General features: G+C 33.7%; 1 protein-coding gene across 5 annotated transcripts in view; it reads right to left on the bottom strand.

The window, feature by feature from the left end:
• The window catches only part of CCDC91 (coiled-coil domain containing 91), a 361,285-nt gene that overhangs the window by 238,113 nt on the left and 98,598 nt on the right, over window positions 1–24,574 (bottom strand). For 3 of the 5 annotated variants that reach the window (XM_087442627.1, XM_087442629.1, XM_087442625.1), the window contains exons 4-6: window positions 10,623–10,783; window positions 9,497–9,700; window positions 8,656–8,760 (exon numbers count right to left, since the gene is read on the bottom strand). In XM_087442627.1, coding sequence (XP_087298753.1) covers window positions 8,656–8,760; window positions 9,497–9,700; window positions 10,623–10,783 — 470 coding nt within the window. Of the gene's footprint in view, window positions 1–8,655; window positions 8,761–9,496; window positions 9,701–10,622; window positions 10,784–11,683; window positions 11,772–24,574 lie in introns of all 5 variants that reach the window. The other 2 variants (XM_087442628.1, XM_087442630.1) reach the window with 2 other exon arrangements.

Genomic DNA, 24,574 nt, shown 5'->3' on the forward strand with positions numbered 1-24,574 from the left:
GAAAATAAAAGCACAATATATATTAAAAAAAAGAAATTTAAAACTCTACACCTATATCTCAAAGTGAGCTAAAAGATATTTAAAAACGATAAAGCACACAAATCATAATTAGAGAAATTAAGAATGATGTAAGAAATTTCAGAAAAGAACTATAACAGAATAAATCATTTCACAAATGATGACTAAATTAAAAAGAACATAAAATTGAATAAGCTAAATTGAAAATACCTTAAGAAAAATAAAATAAAAAATAAACTTTTTACATCAAAAAGAAATGAAGAAAGAGATAAAAAGGATTCTTTGAGAGTAAAGGCAAAATATAGAAGATAAAGACTATGCAACACACAGATAAGAGTCACCAGAAGGAAAAAAAAAATAGTAAGGAAATAAAACAAGTGTTAAATTTATAATTTAGTAAAAACGTCTTGAAATTTAAAAAAAGGAATTGGAACTATATATATTAAAAGGACACACTGTAAATCTTGGAAAATCAACCAGAATGACCAATACTAGGACATACTCTAGTAAAATTATTTGACTTTAAATAAGAAATTGGATGAAGAAATAGATTGAAATTAAGACTTGGACAGCAATACTTTATAATAGAAGAAAATGGAGTAATATATTTGGATACCCATGAAAAGAAGAAAGAAGGAGGAATCACTTAATGAACGACTCTAGAAGGGCCTCCAAGAGATATTCTTAAATAAGGAGAGGGAGGGGTAGAAAATTTTTTAAAAATAAATAATAAAAGTGTATTTATTTATTACACTATTATCTATATAGAAAAGAGGTGAGAGGATGGATGGGTTGACTGATTGTTGGCTTTTGTATGCATTATAAAAGACTGCGGAAGAATAAAAACAAACCAATAGTGGTTACCCGTTCAGAAGAACAGGATCTAGATGGACAGAGCACAGGACAAGGAGTGGATTTTTCATTATATACCGTTCTTACTATATGTACTTTCAATGTTTGAACCACTTGAACACATTACTTAACTGGTGTGGGATAATTTGAGCATTTTTTTAAAGCATTCTCTAGAGATTCTAATGTGAGCCAGGATTGAGGACTACTGCTTTAAAATTTAAAGGTAGTCAAATTAGTGAAGCAAAACAGATAAAATGAAGAAATTAGTGAAAACTACTACATAAAGCAATATTTTTAAATGTATTACTTTGACCTAAAAATCTTATTTCTAAGAAATGTACAACTGACACGTTAAGTAAAATACCCTCACAATGTTGCTCTTTTTATATAAATAATTCTACCAGTTTCTTCTGGATAAAGTTTTTAAAAACATAAAACCATTGTTTCAATGCTTATTATTCTAATACAGTTTGACGAAGAGGTCTTCCAAATGTTAGTATTTAAACTGAATTTGATAATTCAATCATTCAATTTATTTTGGAATAAGAAAGAAAACACTTGGCTGTATCTCACTGTGACTTCCCCTCATAATGACTCTCCCTTTACAGGGGTTGTGCAGAGGATGGGTTTCCTAACAACTGAAATTTATTCATTTCCCAATATTTAATCCAATCTAAAATACAGTATTAAATGAAGGGCATATGAAACCAACCAAAACATAAAATCTTTATTTTCCTTTCACTTTTTTTCTCTTCTTTAGAATGTTTTTAATCATTCTTAAAGATAGGTAAATAAACAGGATGTCTTCAAGCTATGCTTAATTTGTATTTCCTTCAGCATTCTCTACTTAAAATAGGACCACAACTACATTTGGGTTAAATATGCTGAACTGGTTAATTCCTCACATACCAGGTCATCAAGCTAAATGCTCAGGGGTATCAAGACACTTCTCTGACCTACCTTTCACCAAATGCCATAAAGCACAATTATCACAGTCGCCTGTGGGTCTAAGGGTCCAACTGTCCAACACCTGACTAGTACTTTAAAATAGTACACAAAAATATTGAGAATAATATCTATTCATATTTAAGTAACATAACCTGTAACATCAGCAACAGAACAGAGGTAGTAATCTGAAGCAGTATAAATCCATTTATGAGGTCAGTTTAAGGTCTTTCGAAACACTGTATTTTCAGATAACTGTCCGTTTTTGTTTTTTTTAAATTAAATGCTCAAACAGAATAATCAACATACTATAACCAGGAGGTATTTCAACAGGAAACAGCATTTGGAAGAATAGGCCCCATCTTTAAAAAGTTCCTAAAGCTAGCCATAGCTACCAATACTGATAACTATCAGAGATGAGACTATGATAACCAGTTGTGACTGTTAATTACATTTGTAAAAAATGTGGTAACATTATGAAATGTGCCATCTGATAAGCTGCCAAGTTGCTTCAATGCAAGTCACAGGTGCAGACTGACTGGCTATAGGAGTCAGAGAAAGAAGACAAAAAAGATTGGAATCCCAGTTGTACTAAGACCAGTTCTCCATTCAGGTTTCATGAAAAGTCCTTTAAATAGCTATGTCTGAGAAGTGCAGCATGACTCACTTTTCCTCCTCTGGTAAGGCTACACACCCTGGACAGGACAGGAAAGGAGAGGTAGTGCACACCCCCATTGTACTGCAGAGTTCACAGTATTCGTTATTTCCTTGTGTTATGGGCACATTCACACCCCTCCACCTATCCTGGTAATTAGACCATATCGCATAAAACAACACTGTTAGAATTCTCTGTAATAGTTAATATCATTAAAAAAAAGTTTGTTTAAAGGTTTTACAAACATTCCATTTATTAATTACTTTTTCTCTGGTCAGACTAAAATCTTGACAAAGGCACACCCAACAGTGGCCTAAGTGGATTTCCTTACAAAATTGAAAATTCAAGCCTTGTATTTGAGATCCCATAAAAATACTTGGATTTCTCCTGGTGATAATAGGTATGAATTTTGTTTTCTTTTTCTGTATTGTCCAGATTTTCTACAATAAACATTTTTCTTACAAATACATAAGCATACTAATATTTTTTAAGGAGAAAGGCTTCTCAGCTAATTTAATTGTCAGTACTATCTTTTTGTATTCCTAAATGTGTTGCTTTATTTAGGATACCATAGAGATGCAGGCACCCATATATCATCCCTGTCATTGTAAATAGCAGAAAAGAAAACTTTTTCTATTTCATTAGGCTCCACAAATATTCAGAAGACCTATATGTTACAAATGCCTATAATATAAAAAATATGTGGATTGCCATATCCTACAGAAAATATATGCTGATATATTGACTTTCAAATATCTGAGGAATGACACAGACCACAAATTTAAGCAAGAAATTTAACATATACTCACTATTTAAAAACTCACTTTTGCTAATATTTCATTCTATAACTATTTAGCACACAGTGGCCTCCTTTGACACTCACAAATGTAATCACATTTCCTATTTCTAAGAAATTACCAGATAGAACTAACTTTGTACCAGTTTGAAAAAAAGGCTATGTCACAGAGAGAAATGGATTATAGAAAGGAGGTCAAGTAGTGAATCCAAGATTTTCTAAATACTTGATGAATCAGGTCTTTACAATACAATTTAAATATTTTTATTGAAAGTACACTTCCAGTAAGTCTAACACATATATCTATGTATGCACAAACTTGGTGAGTATAAAGCAGATATAGAGATTTATGGATTATATCCCAGTTTGAGTTATCCATATTTTTATTTGCCACCTCCTCTATCTACAATGACTACATGAGTTGATTACTTAAACTATTTTCCTTTAAAAAATTTCTCAAAATACCTACTTTAAATTAATGTATTTTAAGATTGAAGTTTCCTGCTATAGCTACAACAAAGAATATTTAAAATTTAAAGTGTTCCTTTCTATTCCATTTCCAGACTAAGATGAAGTAGATGCACTTCTCCCTATTTTTCTCAATAACTACAACTAAAAGGCCTGGCCATTCTACTTAAAACAAGCGTAAGAAATTCTAGAAGGTGGCGGGAACGTAGATCACTGAGGGACCTGGAGACCCAAGGAATGACACAGCTGAAAGTTCTGTGAGTTTTCTTTTAGCCTCGTGTATCCCAAACCAGGTACTGGCATGGCCAGCAACCAAGAAATACCAATGGGCACAAAGAAAAGCCATCCTCCTCTAGCTGAAGGACCAAGAAAGGGGCAACCTGGCAGAACAAAAAGCTTTTAGATAATAAACGCCCTATGACAGTCAAACTCCATGGAAAAATATATGACCTCACCTCCAGCTCTGTGAGCAAAGGCCAAAGTGCTAAGCCCAGACTTCCACCCTTGCCCAGCTGTAAGGAGGTGCCCCTGGCTGCCCCCTGAGGTGGTAAGAGAGAAAGCCACGTGGTTTGGAGGCGTTTTTTAGGCCTTGCACCCCCACTCAGAGATAAGGATGCTCTCTCTCCCTCTGCTTTCTTGTGTCAGAAGAAAGTGAGTGGGGAGCCAGGACTTTTACAACCATTCAGAGGTAACAAGGCCTCCCTGCTCCATGGGGTCAGTACACGCACATGGGGAACAGCAAGAAAGCAGCCCTCTCTACCCAGCAGGGTGGTACCAGCCAAGGCCTACGCTGTTGTCAGTGCCGTGGAGTCAACTCCAACTCCTAGTGAACCTGTGGACAGCAGAGAGAACCCTGCCTGGTCTTTTTGGGCCATCCTCTCATCTTCCGGCGCTGCATCAAACAATGCTCTGCTGCTGTTCACAGGACATTCACGACTAATTTTTTCAGAAGTGCATGGTCAGGTCCGTCTGCCTTAGTGTGAAAGCTCTGCTGAAACCTGTCCACTATGAGTGACCCTGCTGGTATTTGAAAAACCAGTGGCATAGCTTTGAACATCACAGCCACACACAGCCGCCACAGGATGACAACAAACAGAAGGATGGTGTGGTTGCCTGACCAGGAAACAAACCCCTGCCCCAGCAGCAGTGAAAGTGGGGAATCTTAACCATTACGCCTATGGGGGCCCTGAAATCCCACTTTCTCCCTGGAGTAAGGAGGCACCCCTTCTACCCAGAGTGTCAAAGGTGGCTGAGGGGGCACCTTGGAATTTCACCCCACACCTGACATTAACAAAGAGGCCTCCACCTTTCCCCAAGCTGTGCAGTGTCAGAAAAGGCCTGTTAAAATATAAGGTTTAAACAAAATCCAAGGTGTCATACAAAATATCCAAAATGTGTAGGATATAATTAAAAACCACTCCTCATATCAAGAATGAGGAAAATCTCAACTTGAATAAGAAAAGACCATGCACAGACAGCAACACTGAGTGACACCAATGTTAGAATTATCTGACAAGGATTTTAAAGCAACCATCATAAAAATGCTTCAACAAGCAATTATGAACATGACTGAAACACAGAAAAAATACAAAGCTTCAGCAAAGAAACAGAAGACATAAAAAAGAACCAAATAGAAATTTTAGAACTGAAAATTACAATAACCAAATAAAAAACAAAGAACTGGCTCAACAGAAGAATGTTGGGGATAGAGGAAAGCATCAGTAAACCAGAAGATAGAACAATAAAAATTACTCAATCTGAACAAAAGAGAGAAAACAGACTGACAAAAAAAAAAGTTCAAATGTCCAGAACAACAAGGCCCTGTGGAACTATAACAAAAGAAATGCTTTCCTCAGAGATGGTGCAGTGACATATAAGCTAAACAGCATGCCTGTCCTTGACTTCAATTTAGCTATGAGGCCTCCTAGCACATTTTTTCTATCAGTTATTTAGCCAAAATGATAAAATACTCCATAAGTCAGTGTATACTTTTATTCACATGGTATAAAAAGGAGAGAGGCCCTTCTTGGTGTTGAAGTAAAATCATCTGAAAGAAGTTTTCTTTGGAAGTACTGTTTCCTGTAAAAGGAAGATCTTTTTAAATTGAATATTTGTTTTGAAGACTCAAGTTGTTATTCTTAGGTTATCACTATTAATAGTAAAAGCAGTAGGACAATCATGATAATGCCACCTGGCATTTATATTGGTCTTCACTGCGAGAAGCTCAAAGTGTTGTATGTCAGTTCTTAGATGGTCTCTCAGGTATGTTATTGTTCCCATTAATAGATTGAGAAACTGAATCTGCAAAGGTATATGTCTCACTAAAGGGCCCAAAATAAGGCACTCAATGTAGACAGAAGAAAACACAAAGTTCTCTCAGTATTCAGTACTGTGCCTCCTAATAAGTACCATAGTTCCAAGTATGGGGCTGGTACATGTGGCCATACACAATCTACTAAGCCCTTGGGGAGCAGGGTACATTAAATTAGTGAATTCACTCATTCATTCAAGAATATTAATTGAGCCCATACTCCATGCCAGGTATTGCTCTAGGCACTGGGAAGGAAAGTTCAAAATAACAGGTGGAGATTAGTGCTATGAGGAGAGGGGAAAAGAGCAGAAAAAAGGGGCTAGGGAATGCTGCGCATATACACAGGTTCTTATTTTCTATAGCATGGTCAAGGAAAGTCTCCACAAGAAGGTAGCATTTGAGCAAGTATCTGAAGGAAGCTAGGTTTACTGAGAGTTGTTAAAAGTATAATTTTCAAAAAGTTAAAACGTGACTCATAAATAATAAGTTGAACATATGCCAAAGATTTATTCTACTCATTTATTAACAAATGAATCATTTATGTTAAGACTGAATGAATCAGATGTTAAGACTGGTTCAAAGAGCATTTGAAGAGGTAGGCATATATATAGAAAATTTAAATAATGTAGTGTTAGACTAAGAAAGAGCGCTAGGTTAGAGACAAAACTGATGAATGTCCTACAGGGCAATAAACAGTATTCTTTGAAGATATCTTTTCTAACAGACAGAAATGATTTGCCTCTTTCCTGGGGAAAAAAAAATTAATTAACATGCAATGTCAATACATCCGAGACTTTTAATCAATAGTAAACAGTGAGTCAAATAAAGTACATTCTCCTAAATGATTGTTGGGTAGGTCTATTAAACAAAGTCCCCATAGGACATCTAAAGAACACATTGCTCATCCTTTTTCTTATTTTCAAGTTTTGTGTGTGTGTTTTTTTTTTAATAGAGCCATGCAGATATCTGGACAAAGAACATTTCAGTCAGAGAGACTGTGAGCGAATCATAAACCACATCCCTCCACTCACCATTCAAACAGCCAAGGAATGCCCTCCCCACACAGACTCACACATTCACCTGGACCTTATTATGAAGTTTGGTATAAATAAATAGCTGGGGGTGAACTGGAAAAGTTGGAGAAGCCAAAAGATTTACATTGGCAGGTGAATGAGAATTGAGGTTGGGGAATGATTTGATTTTTTTAAAAACACTATTCTACCTGCTGAAACAAAGACTCATTAGGGAGAAGAGCAAGGGTAGAAGCTAGAAGACCATGTAGGAGGCTATTAAAATGATCTAGGCAGATAAGTAAATACATAGTTTGTCAGATGTAAAAAGTGCTATGGAGAAAAATAAAGCAGAATATGGAAAGGCTGGTAGGAGATGTCAGAAAGGGTCTCTCTGATAAGGTGATAGCTGCACAAAGACATGAATGATATAAAAAAGAAACCCATGCAAAAAATTGAGGGAAGAATACTCCAGACATAGGGATAAAGCAAAATGATTGAGGAGAAAGAAGCAGGCAAAAGACAGGGAGAAGGGATAAAAGAGAATGTAAGGGGCTGGCCCCGTGGCTGAGCAGTTAAGTGCGCGCGCTCTGCTGCTGGCGGCCCAGGTTCGGATCCCGGGCACGCACCGACGCACCACTTCTCTGGCCATGCTGAGGCCGTGTCCCACATACAGCAACTAGAAGGATGTGCAGCTATGACATACAACTATCTACTGGGACTCTGGGGGAAAAAATAAATAAATAAATAAAATTATAAAAAAAAAAAAAAAAAAGAGAATGTAGGGCCTTGCAAACCATTTTAAGGACTTACTTGACTTCTAGTTTGGGTGAGATGAGAAGCCACTGAAGGTTTTAGAGCAGAGAAATGACATGATCAGCTTCAAGTGTTAAACAGATCACAGTGGCTGCAGTGCGGAGAATGGTCTGTAAGTGGGCAATGACAGAAGCAAAAGATTGGTTAGAAGATACCTTAGTATTCCAAGGGAGAAATAAGGATGGCCTAGAAAAGGCTGGTAGCAGTGACCATAATGATAACGAGTCGAAACCTGGATATTTTGAAGGTAGAGCCAACAGGTTTTGCTAAAGGAACAGACACGGGCTAAGTACAAAAAGGAATAAACGTGGGTTTCAGCCTTAGCAATTGGAAAGACAGAGTTGCCATTTACTGGGATGGAGAAGACTGCAGAAGAAACAAGTTCATTAAGGAAATCTGAGGAGGAGAAAAGGAGGAGACATTTATTAGAAACAATTTATGAAAAAGGTTAAATATCTCAGTTTGGGGTTTATAGGATTCTAAGCTCTTTTCAAATGTAATCCCAATTAAAAAAAATTAGAATGCAGAATTTCCAAATTTTATCCATCAGAAACAGAATATTTTTCACCTAATTGAGTCTCAAACAACTAACCCTCATGGCTTCTCACAGATTCACACTTTTCAAAATGGCATTTATCATTAATTTCATCTATGTTGATCAACATTAAGCTTAAGCAAGGATCTGATCCTTCGTTCATAAAGTATTTTTTGAGCACTTTTTGAAATTACATTACATGCTTCATCAAAAGGCCTACATATTATTTTTTAAATTCACTGGGTTTACCTGAAGTTCTTTGTATCTATCTTGAAAAGAAATGGCCTCTTGCTCTTTTTCTTTAAGAAAATCTTTTTCTAAGACACTATGCTTTTCCATCAATGATTCCACATCCTAAAAGAAAAATCCAAGAACAAATTTTGTAACATTTAATGGCATAAAATATATTTATTTTTTCAATCAACATATCAGAAAATATTTGCTAAAGAAAGTACCCATTGGAAGTATGGTTGAAAGTTCAACAGTATTGTAGATTGTATGCTTCACTCTCATTTCCAGACCAATATCAAACATTGACATAACACTAAAATTACTCATGCTAACAAATGAATAAAATATCTAAACTAATCACAATAAACACAATCTACCTCTACATATACTTTCAGTAAATTTGTTAAGGTCTTCTCATAGATATATTTGCAAGAAAGAGAAATGAGAACATAAACAAATAATTTACTAAAACAGCTGTATATCTAAGTACTCTTGTCAAATATCCCACAATGCGTAACTTCCCATAGGGACAAGTCAATGTTACAAATCTTCTAATCTACATAAGAAATACAATACTACCTCTTTTCAAAGTAAATAAACCAGAAGGAAAGCATTAGTGAGAGAAACGAAAAAGTCTAGTAAAAGATGTTCCTATCTTTAAAAGTACATATTCAAGACTAGAGATTTCTTATCAAAGACTTTTCTAAGTGATAAACTCAAATGACTGATTTAAACCTACAGCCAAGGGAGGACAGTATCTTCTTCTACTGATGAGTTTTTAATCAGAGATTAGGATTATACCAAATTTCTAGTAAATGCAATTCAAACATTTATTTTTTTTTTGCAAATGTAAATATACCTTTTTAATTCTCTGCTTTTCTTCTTCAGAAACTTTGAGTTTAATCTCCAGACTTGAAATTTTCTGCTGAAGCTGTATGTTTGATACATTGGCTCCAGGATCCTCAGAATCATCCACAAGAGCAATTGTTTCATTACTTTTCTCATCAGTTAAACCCAATGGAAAAAGTGAGATATCCAGATGAGTGTGTGTTGATTGCTGAATCTAAACCACATTAAAAAAAAATACACAAGAGGGGAAAGTTTACACTGTACCAATAACGAAAACATCCAAAGGGCACCAGAAACCACATTTGGAAATTAAGTTGTAGCAAAGGTTCCGAAATTATTTCACCCTTTAAGTAAATCAACAGAAGACCTCAAACTGTTACAACAACCTGATCTTTGCAGTAAGAAACAAAATTTCCTCTAAACTTGAGAGTTTAAAGCATTTATTATTTTGCAAGCAGAGCACTAAAAAATTTAAAACTTTTTCTTATGCTTGAGAATGTATAATTAAGTATAGACATACCTAATACTCTTCTTGAATTTACACACACACACAGAATTTGTTTATATTTTAAATTTAAATCAGAATTTGAAATTTATCAATAACCTCTAATTGATCACTTTCTAGTAAAGATAACAGGTGACTCAAGATTTGGAAATCAGGACAATCTCCAGCATCTAACACAATGCCTAGATCAATAAATATCTGAATGAATAAATCCTATGACTGCTGTCTCCTTGGTTTTTACTCTAAAATTTAAATGAACACTCTACTACCTACAAACATATGGTAAGCTTCCCTGAAAAGAGAAAATATTATCCTTTTTTGGCAATTATTTTCCCTTTCGAAATTCAAGATCTCAAATGCAAAGCTAAGGCCATTTTAATAAATGAGATACTCAAACTATATTTTGTTACCTACGGCTACTTAAATATCTTGCAATTGTGCCACAAAACAAATATATTATTCAGTTATTTTAATTCTAGATACTAGCCTCAAAGTTAGAATATCTTCAGAACTATTTATTTTAGAAAGTAAAAAAAAAAAGAAAAGAAAAAAAATAAATCCTAAAAGCTTCAATTAAATCTGTATTTTTTTTAGGTATGCAAACTTCCTATAAAAATATGCTTGTCTTTACCTGTGCTTTAGGAATAGTCTGACTGACAATGATGTTGTCTGCATGTGTATTCTCTGGTGATGAAATGATGGGCTCAGAAGAGAGGCAGCCAACTGACAGAGAAGAGTGGTCATGGTCCAGTACAATCTCAGGAGAAGCTGGAGAAAGATGCACTCCAGACACTGAAGGAAAATCAGAAAAAAAAAAAAAAAAAAAAGGATTATTTAAGAGAAAATAAAGAACAGGTTGAAGAGAAGAGAGACAGCAGAGGGAGGGAAAGGGAAACAAGTAAGGGAAGTAAAAGCAATGAGACTGAAAATAAGGATTCTATGACTATTCCTCAGGGACAATTATCTGAAATCTAAAAAACTAGTGTTTCTAAATTTAACATGACATTTCCACTTGAGATCCAGGCAAAAACAACAATTTAATAATGTCTTAGTGTTTACATACTAACACATTACCATAAGAAGTGCATTTCCAACTCAGAGAAAGTATTCAAATATATTATCTATCTATTCAGTTAGTTAAGAAAAAGCACTAGCACGCCTACGAGTGCCAGGCACAGGCACTAGGCCCTGAGGAGAGAGCAGTGGACAAGACATGCCGCCGTGTGAGCGATGACCTTACGATCCAGCAGGCAAGTCAAATCATTCATTTGTTACAATCAAGTGAGCTAAAGAGAAGAAAATTACTTTAAAATAACTAATCCAACTGTCTCTGTGTTAACTTCTTCTTTTGCAACAAAAGATTTATCACTTTAAAGTCAATTTTAGTTTGCTGAACTGTTTCTACAGACAAATAATGTTGAAACATAATTCCATAATTAGTTTCACAACAAAACATTATTAGATTGTGTGTAGGGTTCAAACACAATGTCATGAAAGCAAAGTCAATTGCCAAGCATGAAATAAGACAAAAATACTGATGAGGGCAAAATAAACAGAATACATTTTATTTTCCCAAATGTTCTTTCTAAAAATGCAAATACATTTGGATTATGGGTTTTAAAATTTAAGAAGAGTAACAATCATTTTAGCGGTAATCCATTTATATGTTTTGACTTTCTAAATTACAAAGACCTTTATTCCACATTGGCATCAGTAGCAACTCAGCGCAGTTCTATCATAAATTCTGGAAGGCAGCTCACAATGGAAATTGCATTTTTCCCTAAAGAAAGACATTTATAGGGTCATTAGGTATTAACAAACTAAAGAATATATAATTTCTGATTGGTATTCTATGAGATCATTTAATTATCTTATATGCATTTCTATTGTGTAGCAATATTGTGTTTTTTAAATACTATGTGCCATATTGATTAAGGTATTCTAGCTTCTCTCACAGGCATTTCACTATTTTAACTGAAATATAGAGGACTAGAATTTCAACTCATGTTTGTAATTGATATATCTTTCTCAGAAATTTCTTTTTTCTAATCTTCACTATTCTATGTGCTAACAGATTTCCATAAAATGTGAAAATATTCTAACTTTAATTCTGAATTATAATTCATAACAAAATATTACTAATTAATTTTTAAAGATATAAAAATAAGTACTATGGAGGCCGGTGCAGTGGCGTAGTGGTTAAGTTCGCGCCCTCTTCTTTGGCAGCCCGGGGTTCTCAGGTTCGGATCCTGGGCGTGGACCTACGCATCGCTCATCAAGCCATGCTGGGGCGGCAGCCCACATACAAAATAGAGGAAGACTGGCACAGATGTTAGCTCAGGTCCAACCTTCCTCAGCAAAACGAGGAAGATTAGCAACGGATGTTAGCTCATGGCCAATCTCCCTCACCAAAAAATAAAAAATAAAAATAAGTACTATAGTATAGTAAGAGGAAATACAGCCTTGTGATTAAGAGCACAGACTCTGGAACCATATTGCCATACCCAGTATAGAACAACTGGCAAGTTGACTTAACTTCCCTCAGTTTCCTCATCTGTAAAATTGGCAGAGAGCTGCTGATGAGGTTCACATTGACTAAAATATGTAAAGCTTTTAGCACCATGCTGATATTATGTTCATCATCATTCCAAAGATTATTAAAATTTGTTTAACAAGTCTGTTTATTTCTGGGCATAAAGGGTATGTGTGACTATGATCCTAGGTTCAAGGAAGTCTTAAAAATATCATTCTGATCCAACACCTGAACATTTTAACATCTCTTTATGTCATTCACATTTATAGCCATAATCTAAGATAAGATGTCATATTGTCCCAAGTTAAATTCTCATTCTGTAATATTAAATGTTCAAGTATATCATATTAGGGAAAGGAGGAGGGAAAATGGGTAGAATAACGGAAGGGAGGGAAAAAGGAAAGAAAAGAGATGAATAAGGGGAAGAGAAAGGGATTCGTTTAGGGAGGAAAGTAGGGAGGGGGAAGGGGTGCATCCTCAACCTCACACTTTCCACTAGTTACCACCACCCTATTACTCTTTCCTTTCATAACCAAATTTCTTATCTACAAATGATTCCTGTCTCTATTTCCTTCTTCCTCACCCAACCCTCATCACTCCACTGGACCCATCATTTAAGACATTAATTTTCCTTTCAATTACTATTAAGTCAAATGAACACTTCTTATCTATCTTTCTTTAGTTCTCCAGAGCACATGATACTAATGACCCTCCCTTCTCCTTGAAACTCGTCCCTTGGCACCTGTGAACCACTATAACCTAGATTTCCTCCTAACATTTTGACTATTTTTTCCTTGTTTCCTTTTCAGGCTCTTTCTCTACTCAATCTTAAGTTTCACTGTTTCCTACACCCTCTGATCTTCTCAATGTTCACATTATTCTTACCAATTTCAAAACCCATTATTTAAATTACCACCTATAAGCTAATGACACCTAAATTCTCATGTCTAGGACAAACCACTCTGCAGACTTCCAGATCCATATACTCACCTAACTACCAAGCAGTTCCATTTAGCTGTCTAGCAGGTATATCAAACATATCCATCATCTTATATAAACCTGCTTTGCTTCATGTTTTCCATCCTAGTTAATAGTATCTCAATGAACTATTTGCCCATGCCAGAAATAATACCAACTTCACTCCAGTCACACTGTGCTACTAACAGTTCCCTGATTATGCCCTATTGTTCAATACCTCTGTGACCTCACAATATTACTGCTTAAGTAAAAGCCATAGCTGTGGAGACAGAAACAGACTCAAATTTGAACAATAACAACATACTAATTATGCAGCCTTGGGGAAATTACACAAACCCCTCTAAGTCACAGTTTCCTCTTCTGAAAATGGGGAAATATTAGGTACCTCAAAACAATGTTATACTGCTTCATTTAGATAATGTATATAAACTACTTAGCTGTACCAGATAGCTATATGGTAAACATTCAATAGATGGCAGCTGTCATTGAAATTATCATTTGTCAACATTCAAAAGAAACTTTTCCAGGAATCTTTTCACCTACTCCATTACCCACCCAACCACAATATAATTTTAATTTCCCACTGTCAATGTATTACAGAATTTCTAAGAAACAATGACAATTAAAACATTACATATTAATCTATGGGATACATTTAAAGCAGTGTTTAGAAAAAATATATATATACCCTTGAACACTTCAATCAATAAAAAAAAAATTCAGTGAATTAAATTCCAAGCTCATAAACTAAAATAGAAACAAAGAAAACTTAAAAATCACAGTAAAGAAAATAATAAAGATAATGCAGACATCAAAGTAGAGCAAGAAAAAAAAAGTAGATCTAAGTAACCAAAATTCTGAGTTTCTAAAAAAATTCAAACCAAATAGTAGTTAACTTATTAACAATAAAAGAGGAAAAGTATAAATATACAAATTAAATGATGAAGGGAAAATAACAATTAAAACAAGAAAAAAATTTTTTAAATCATAAAATTCCTCTACAGACTACAGAAATAAATAAATAGTAAGTAAATTTTAAAATCTAGATAAAATGGGCAATACTCCACAGAAATATAGTTTACAAAAGTTGATATGATTAGAGCTAAAAAAAATACTTTAAAAAATAGATCTATTTCCTTGGGGAAAAAAATACTTATCAGGCAACTACCCCACAGATAAAGCATTTCAAGAGGAATTCTACCAAAAATTCAAAAAATGTATAATCCCAATACTCTAAAACTATTCCAGAGCATTAAAAATGAAGGAAAACTTTATTAGCATTATATAACATTAACATAAATTGATACCTAAGCCTAATAAAGACAGTACAAAAACAGAATAGTTAGAGATTTTTAGAGTATCACTTAAAAATAATGAGGTAAAAATTCTAAATAATAAGGTAGTAAATAGAATCTAACACCATATTGAGAAAATGATATGCAATGAACAAGTCAGATTTGTTCCAGGAATGCAAGGCTGGTTCACTATTTGGGAATTTATTAATTTCATATTAATAGACTTGAAGAGAAAAATGATACAATTATCTCTAAGACTGGAAAAGCTTTTGATAAAATCAAACACCCATATCTGTTAAAAACACTCAGGAAAACAGAAATTGATGGATACTTTCTTAACATGATAAAACATATAGACCTTAGTCCTAAAATCAGCATGTTAATGGAGAAGTAAAGGTGTTTCCTCTATGATAAGGAAGGAGACAAGGATGCCCACCATCTCCATACCATTTAACATTGCACTAAAGGCCTGAGCCAATGCAATTAGACAAGAGAAATTAAGGAAAATAGGAAAAGGAAAACAACTATCTCATGTTCCTACTAACTCAAACAACAAACACATTCAATAAAGTAGTAGAATATCAACTCAGTGATCAGAAATCGACAGCATTCATATGTAAAAACCATAACTATTTAGAGGATATAATGGTAGAGAAAATACTATTTTCCATAGCAACCATGAAGATAAAATAATTAGTAATAAATTTAGCAAGAAACATGAGGAAAACTTTAAAACACTTCTGAAAGACTGAAAGGTACACCTGAACAAAGGTAATGATACCCCTTATAACTGAATAGGGCTACTAAACATCATAAAGATGCCAGTCCTCCCTTAGTTAATTTATAGGCCCAATATAATCCCAATAAAAGTTATTAATAAGCTTTTTTATAATGGAGCTTGACAAATGGACATTAAACATCACATGGAAAAAGTAAAAATGCAAAAATAGACAGGAAAATATTAAATACAGGAAAATACTAAAAAAGAAATGTATAAGGAAGATACTTGCCCCTCTTATTAAAATATACTAAATTAAACTATATTAAAACATACTACTGATCTTAAGATATATTGAATTAAGTTATAGTAAAAAACATACTTTAAACCTTTTATAATTAAAATAGTGTATTTATTTGGTGCAACAATAAACAGACCAGAGAAACATACCAGAAAGTCCAGAATTAGACTCATGCAGGTGTGAGACTTAACTATATGATGAAAGTGGCATTTCAAATCACTGAGGCCAATATGGGCTTGTTAATAGATGTGCTAGAACAACTGATTAGCCATTTGGCAAAAGATTAAATTAGACTCCTATCCAACACTAGAGACAAACAATTAAACTCCAAATGGATCAAGGATCTAAATATAAAAAAAAGAGACCATATAAGTACTAAAAAAAATTTGAGTGAGTTCTTCTTTGGATATAAGAAAGGGTTTTTAAACTATGATTTGATTCCAGATATAATAAAAGAAAAGATTAATAAGTTTTACTACATAATATATAAAAACATTTTGTCTATCAAAAACTATCTTAAATAAAATCAAAAAACAACTGGCAAACTAAAAAAAAAGATATGTGCAATATGTATCACAGACAACGGTTAATATTCCTAATATATAAAGAACATTTAAAACTTGGGGGGAAAAAGACTGAAAAAAGAAAACAGCCTATAAAAAAATGGGCAAAAAGTGAGAACAAACAATTCACCAAAAAGTAAATATACAAACTGCCCTTGCATATATGAAAAGATGCAGATACATGAGTCTACTCATTTGTCATAAAAGAAACACAGGAAAGATAAAGCCAAAACTAACAAGAGTGATAAATGGAAGACAGGTGAAATTAAGCGGAAAGACAGAAGAAATGAATAGTAGGAAATATCTCTTCTCTGAGTATAGTTTTTAAATATGGTTCCAAGTTTAGTACAGACACAATTTGCTTCATTTCAAATGTGAAATCTTTGGTTTTCTAAGACTTAGAGGATACAAGATCAGCATATACCCCTTTTCAGCAATAAAGCTAATCAAAAGTGCAATGAATGGCAGTTCTTCACTTTTAACTTTGTAACAGTAATTAGCAAAGTCACTGGGCATATCATTTTTCATTGACAAACCTCTTCTAAAACACAAAAAGCCCCCTACGTCAGAACACCACACAAGCAAAGGAGCACCAAGTTTCCAAATAGTAAGCAATTTTTTTTCCAGTAATTTTGTCTGTGGTCAAGTCTGTTTTGTTTATATAAGCATAATAACTCTTGTAAAGTCTAAGCAAGAAACAGGTGTAAATACCCGTGCACTTTTAACTATACCCAAAGAAACCTGTTTATCTCTGTTAACGATTAAATAATTCAAGAGGAGAACACCAATAAAATGATAATGGTTTTTACAACTTTTAACTTAGAAAATACTTTTGATCTTTAATTTTCATTCAAACATTCTCTTACCCAATCCAGGCCCCTCCTTTTCACCATTTTTTCATCTCACAGGTCCCTTAGAGGCTGGTGATTACTTTCACAAACCGTCATCTCACTCAAACCCTGTGATACCCCGATTTATTATCAGGTCTATGTATGACCCACTTTTTCCTGCTCAATGCTCATTAGTGAGATTTTTGAAAGTCACTCATGTAGGAAAATCACTCATTTATGGCAAATAAAGAATATCCAAGAATTGAGAAAGATCCAAATAGTATATCTAAATATGAAGATTTGTAAGTAAATGCAAAATACAAGGATAGATATTTTTTTAACTGACAGAAAACAGAGTAAAAGTCAGTGTTTAGAAAAGTATTACTTCTCTCCAAGGAAGGTTCCCTACAGGAAATGCCCCCTGTGAACTGTCGGTGCGAATGTAAATTGGTGCAGCCCTATGCAAAACAGTATGGAGATTCCTCAAAAAATTAAAAATAGAACTACCATACGATCCAGCAATTCTACTCCTGGGTGCTTATCCAAAGAATACATAAACATTAACTCAAAAAGATATAAGTGCTCCCATACGCAATGAAGCATTATTTATAATAGTCAAGATATGGAAACAAAGTGTCCATCAAAGGATGAATGGGTAATGAAAATAGGGTATGTATGTGTACGTACACACACACACACACACACACACACACACAATGGAATATTATTCACTCATAAAAAAAAGAAGGAAATCTTGTCATTTGCCACAACCTGGATAGACTCTGACAGCATTACACTAAGTGAAATAAGTCAGACAGAGAAAAACAAATACCACACGATCTCACTCATATGTGGAATCTAAAAGAAAAAAAAAGTTCATCAATACAGAGAACAGATTGGTGGTTGCCACAGTTGCGGGGTGAACAAAATGAGTGAACAGGGTCAAAAGGTACAAATTTCCAGTTATAAGTTATGAGGATATAATGTACAACATGCTATCTATAGTTAATACTGTATTGCACATTTGAAAGATGCTGAGAGCAAATCATAAAAGTTTTCATCACAAGAAAAAATATTTTGTAACAATGTGTGGTGACAGATTTTAACTAGACTTATTATGGTGATCATTTCACAATATATACAAATATCAAATCATCATGTTGTGTAACTGAAACTAATATAATGTTATATGTCAATTATACCTCAATTAAAAAAAAAAGCTTCTTTTAAAACTCATTACAACATGATGAGACACTTAATGGAAAAAAAGTGTTTGTGCTTTTTTTGGGACTCCTTTATCTATTCACTCATTCAAAATACAACTGTAGAGTACCACTATATTCAAGACACTATGCAATGAATGATACAACACAATCCTTTACATTGGAAAATTTACCCTAAGAATATCATTGGTATTGAAATAATAAAGAATAAATAAATAAATCCTTATCTAAAGTACTTAGTGGTTAGATATTATGGAAAGACTTGCCATTGTGTGTAGAGTTGATACCACTGTTGGAACATCACATATATCAAATGATTAAAATAAAATACTAGTGTGCTGCACTTAATAGGCATTTACCAAACCAATCTACTCTTGAGAATTTATTTAGATATTTTTTGGAAATATTTTAAATATTAAATATTTTAAATATAATATAAAAAGATAATTTTCCCAAAAACAGGTAAAATTTGACTCTCATAGAAACCTAAAGTGAATACATGTGAAAGATTTTATTCTATTCATACAATGAGGGAATCAGGCAAATGCTATAACCAGTTCAAAAGAAAAGTCAAAAAAGAACAAATTTATGGCGAGGAAAGGAATGCTGAAATGAATTGCAAGTGGAAGTGAAACCGTTTTTTTCCAAAGGGGAGAAGGAAGTCAATCAAAACTCTACTAGAAATCACAGAATCTACATGTCTATCAACTACCTACAACATATAAAGAGCTGTAAAATATAAAATAGGTCAAAGCCAATGAACAGGGCTAGAATTAGATAACCCTGAAATTCATGCTGAATGTACACAATGCATAATTTTCATTAAAAAACACTTTGTTTTACATGACCAAAAAGAATAGCTAAAATTTCTGTTAAGCTAAGTGAAATGAAGAAAGGAGAGAGAACTATTAGTGACTGAATATATACTTTGCACCAGGCATTGTGTAAAAGATTTTTTGTGTGTCAAGTGATTTGATCCTTACAATAACAACCATTTTATAAATGAAGAACCTAAGATCATAGGTTTAACTATTATGTCCATGATCTCACTTCTAAAAGACTGTCAAGTCAGCATCAGAACTCATGTCTGACTCAAAAGCTGTGTCACTCTCTCCACTCCACAGTGATCAAAAACGCAAGTTAAAAAACATCATAGGGTTTTGGGTTTGTGTGTGTGTTTATGTGCATGTGTTTCCTAATAAGTAAACAAATAACGAAAAACACAAGACAAGAAAACAAAATATAGACCATCTAATAGTAAAAGCATAAACCAAAAAAAAGAGAAAGACGAAAACTTAAGAAGAATTTAATAAAACTAATGTTCTCAATGAAGTGTATATTTAAATAATACCAACAATAGAAGTTAGTGTTCTGTTATTAAAAACCTAAAAAGAAAGAAAAACATGCCTAGCTAGCATATATACAGTAATTTAACGATGCCAATTAAAAGAACAAAGTAAAACCAGCAGTCCTCAAATAAACTCTTACTACATCCTATTGTCAATGGAAAACAAAACCAATGAAGTACAACAAAATTCAAGTCCACTTCTGCCCTTCCAGTTAATCAAATGGCAAAGGAAATCTAATTATAGTATGTGAATATTAGCAAAATGCAATTCACAATTATTTCTTCTTTCCTCTCTTTCTTTTAACCTTGAATACAAAGCTTGCCACAATTTCCATTCTCTTTAAGCTTTGGAGATTATTTTCTATTCTCTCTTTCTTCTTTGTGTACTATTCTTTCTTCAATTATAGATCTCTTCTCTTACTCTCTGAAAGAGTTTCTATTATTGCTACTATTTTCTCTCTATATGCCCATGCCACTCTTGCTATAAATCTTTCTATAATGTATATTAATACTTTTTGACTTAATCATTGCGTGTCTTGAAGTTAAAATATTTTTCTTTTCTTTTCCTGTTATCTACATCATAAAATAGAAATATCAATAAAGAAGGTTTCATAGCAACATACTGACAGGTATAAGTAGACTACAACATAACTTCCATTTGCAAGAAGCTCACTCAGCCTTCTAAGATGAAATAAGTGTCCCCATAAGAATTTTCAGAATTTACATAAAATGAGTATCACTGTATACAAACAGAACTGTTCACTTTAGAATTTTGGGGGTATTTTGCCCACATTTAAGTCTGAAGCATCCATACTATCCAAATAGAGTGCTATCTTTAAGTATTCCCATCAAAGTTAACCAGCATCTACATGACTATGTATATAATACACGTATGTGGCTTTTATAAACTTAATACATTTTATAACCATAACAGTTTTCAACAGCAGCAGACCAGCCTACTTTTTTATCAATATGACGAAAATATTATTCCTAAAAGAAAACTTAGTCACCAAACCAACATATTCTTAGAGCTAGGTATCTATAGCCATATACCATTAACCCAAAGTGGCGACTCCAAAGCAAAATTTGAGCATACTACAGATTATAAAACTTCTAACTCTAATGGATGTCACTATATCCTCTTTTCCAGTAATAGCAACTATTAGACACCTAAACTCCTAGAATTACCTCCAAGAAATTTTATACGCCCAACTCCAGAAGAAGCACACAGTTTAAATAAAGTTCTATTACCATTATCGTCATTGAAATTGGTAAGCCATGTGGCTAAAATAAATTGAAAATGGTGTACATCTTGCAGTTCTCAAAGTAAAAATAAAAAAGAGGGATATGCCTTCATCTAAGAAATGTTTGTCACAAAAAAGTCCAATGAAATGCCAAAGTTATACTTCTTGGCAAGCATGAAAGACTAAAACAAACAAAAAAATGAAAATTCTAGTAAGACATACCAATGCTGGAAAACGCTATACTTTTTTTCAAAAACTCATGGAACGGGTGTGAAGCCTTACAAACTGTTCATTTAAGGGAAATATCAATCAGAGCTTTAGAATATTCAGTATTTAACTTACCAAAAAAAAAGTGATAGTTAACTATAAATAAATAGTTAAATATAAATAAATAACATATATTTACTTCTCTCAGTGTTCCCTTTAAGAGAACTCAAGTCAACCCTCAAGAGAAAGCACAAAATAGCAAGGAAAAATTGAACTTTAAGAACCAGATTCACATACCAGTTCTACACTTAGAGCTCAGTATCCCAGGGCAGTCACTGGGCCTTGATTTCCTCATTTAAGAAAATGAACAAAACAACACTATCTTCCTCAAAAAAATTTTATGATAATCAAATAATATAACGACTGGGGAATTGCTTTAGAAACTAAAGTTATCAGAAAAATCATCACAGAAGTGATCAAAACACACAGATATGCAAAGGCTCCTAAATAAGAGAGAACTATTCCCAAGCCAGAAAGACTGAAATATAAAATAATAATTTATCCAGGTAATATATATAAGAAATAATACAAGCAATCAGAAAGAAGACTGGCTGATCAGCCACAGAAACTTAAATAAAAGGAAAGATATACAGACAAATATTGGCAGAGTTCATCGAAGTATTATCCAGGGAAAAGGACACTTGTGCCAACATGTTAAATTATTCCAGTCCTTTTGGCAAATCCATTTCTATAATCTGAAAGAAACATGCTATCTCACCATAATGTCATTAAACTCAATTTATTTAACTCTCTTTATTATAATTCCATGTTCACCACACACCTTCTGATCATAATGTGGTTTACGATTTGTTCTGCCTATAGAGGAGAATGGACTCAGTATTCCATTCTCTGGCAGAAGAGTTTCTCATTGTAAATTAATAAATTGACATTTTGGTTTTATATTTAAGTTTCATAAGCTTAGTTTGTCTCCGAGAGATGAATCTACTCTCATCGTATTGACAAAATTAGATTACTGTGAAGTCCAGTTTCCAACTTTGAACACAGGCAAATTTAACAAGAAAATAACTGTCCATCTCTAAGGCCTCTTCGGAGAAAGTGTGCCAACTTCTCACCTGGTTACAACATCCCAGTGCCTGTAACCAAGACAGCAGATTGAAGAAATTTTACATTTTATGGTAAATGAGGACTAAAAAATTCAAGAGTCTTACCTAAATTATCCTACTAAACAGTAACACATTAAGACTACAATGTACCTTTCCTGACTCCTAATAGCACTTCTTCCCACCTATCCTCCATAATATAATATCATTTGGGGGAATAGTCTATGAAAAATTTTCAAGTTCATGAAAACAGAGTATGTTTCACACATTAAAAGTTTTGCTTCATTAGAGGCTATTTATAGAAGGAGACATTAATTAATAAATTAATATTTCACAGGGAGTAGGGCAAAGGCCAGACCAAAAACAAAAGGAAAGAACACATCATTTCAGAGTAAATACACTACTTTTATCTAATCGTCATTACTGACCATGAATAAAATGCTGCTACTCTCATCCCAGCATATACAATTCACAAACACAAAGTAAAGCCTGGCCATGTTTATGGAGATGGAGGAGGACTGGCTGACAATCACTATTTCTAAAGACAGACATTAAATACAAAAGAGGATAATCACAAAGGGTGAAAGCAAGGATTGTTAGTCCAGAAAATCTAATTTGCATCACTGATTGATGCATCCTCAAAGCTATCAGTGTGCACTAAATTTTTATCAAGAAAACAAAGTTTATTGCTATTCCACATATGACAACAAATATGTGCCTAAAAAATACCCTAAAATACCCTAATAATTTGGGAGAAATGTCTGTCTCCAAAGCGAATTTTCTGCCACCAAAAAAAAGTTTGGGAAACTTCTGTTAACCAATTTAGGGTTGTGAGCAGAGATGACCTAGGAATTAAAGGCATCACTGTGGTAGCTGTGTTGAGAATAGACTGTTGCGGGCAAGAGTAGAAGATATGACATATGTTTAGTATGCTTTTTCAGTAATCTAGTCAAGAGATGCTGGTAACTCATACCATGATGACAAGAGTGGAGGTTATAAGAAGTGACAAAATACTGTATATATTTTGAAAGGATAGGTAACAAGATTCCCTGATGGACTGAATGTAGGGTGTAAGAGAAAAAAGAAGAATCAAGGATGACTCCAACGTTTTGATTAAGTGAATGGAAGGATGGAGTTGCCAACAACTAAGAGGGGGAAAGCTGCTGGTGGAAAAGGATAGCGGCAAAAAAGGAAGAACTCAAATCTGGACTTCACAATACCCAGAAGAGGGTCTTTTATTTCCAACTAGATACTTGGACTCTTAAAACTACCCTAGATCATAAAGGGCATCAGATTCACTCACAGGATACAGGATAGAAACACAACATACAAGCAACGTCAAAGGTTTCTCTTTTCACAAGAAAAGTCCCAGCAGCAATAAAGGCGCTAATCTCTGCCTTCACCCAAGTCACAGTTCATGTACAAGGATACAAGATCTTCACAGGTGAGTGAGGCCCACCTTGGCTTAGAAACCAGCCACATGCTCCACAAGAGTCCCTATCTCTTAAACAACCTTATAGGCATAGCTACTACGGTCTCAAAACAGACACATTCTGTTACAAGAATTAACACACTCAGCAAAGTCCAAAACCACAGCTTCAGGCATATACAGTTCATTCACAGAGCTCCCAAACAAGAGAGAATTTACTTATCAGGGTCATTTTTTATCTATGAGCACTGTTGCATGGTAACAAGGATGGCATTCTACGTCATCATGTATCCAGGGGAAGAGAGTCAGAAAGTTAACCCAACATCAAATATATCTTTAGAAAAGGACATGTTGATTTTAATTGTCTAATAGACATCCAAGTGGAAATAATGGACAATCTGTAGATTACATGAATCTAAAAAGGCTAGAGACTTAAATCTACTTAAAATAATAATCCTAGAAAGAAACAAGCAATTGAAACAATAACATTCAGCTTGACTATTTCTAAAAAAAGAAAGATTATCAAAATGTGCCTCTCAAGTGTCCACGTCGTATATACAGCAAAAAAAGCTTATTTTACCCTATGGAAACATATCTTTACCAATAAACAAACATTACTTTTCATGAAACAAAAAATGTGCCATGTGAATACACTTTAAATTTAAAATCTAAGCAAAAATAGCAATAAAATAAAGATGATATTCTATAATTACAATCAAGTTTTAGAGTTATAAGCAACTCAGAACAATCTTGTAAGATTAGCAAAATTATCAATAATTCTACAACTTCCATT

The sequence above is a fragment of the Ceratotherium simum genome, chromosome 17 (assembly GCF_057802395.1).
Source record: "Ceratotherium simum simum isolate JZ-2026a chromosome 17, ASM5780239v1, whole genome shotgun sequence".
Classification (NCBI taxonomy): Eukaryota; Metazoa; Chordata; class Mammalia; order Perissodactyla; family Rhinocerotidae; genus Ceratotherium; species Ceratotherium simum.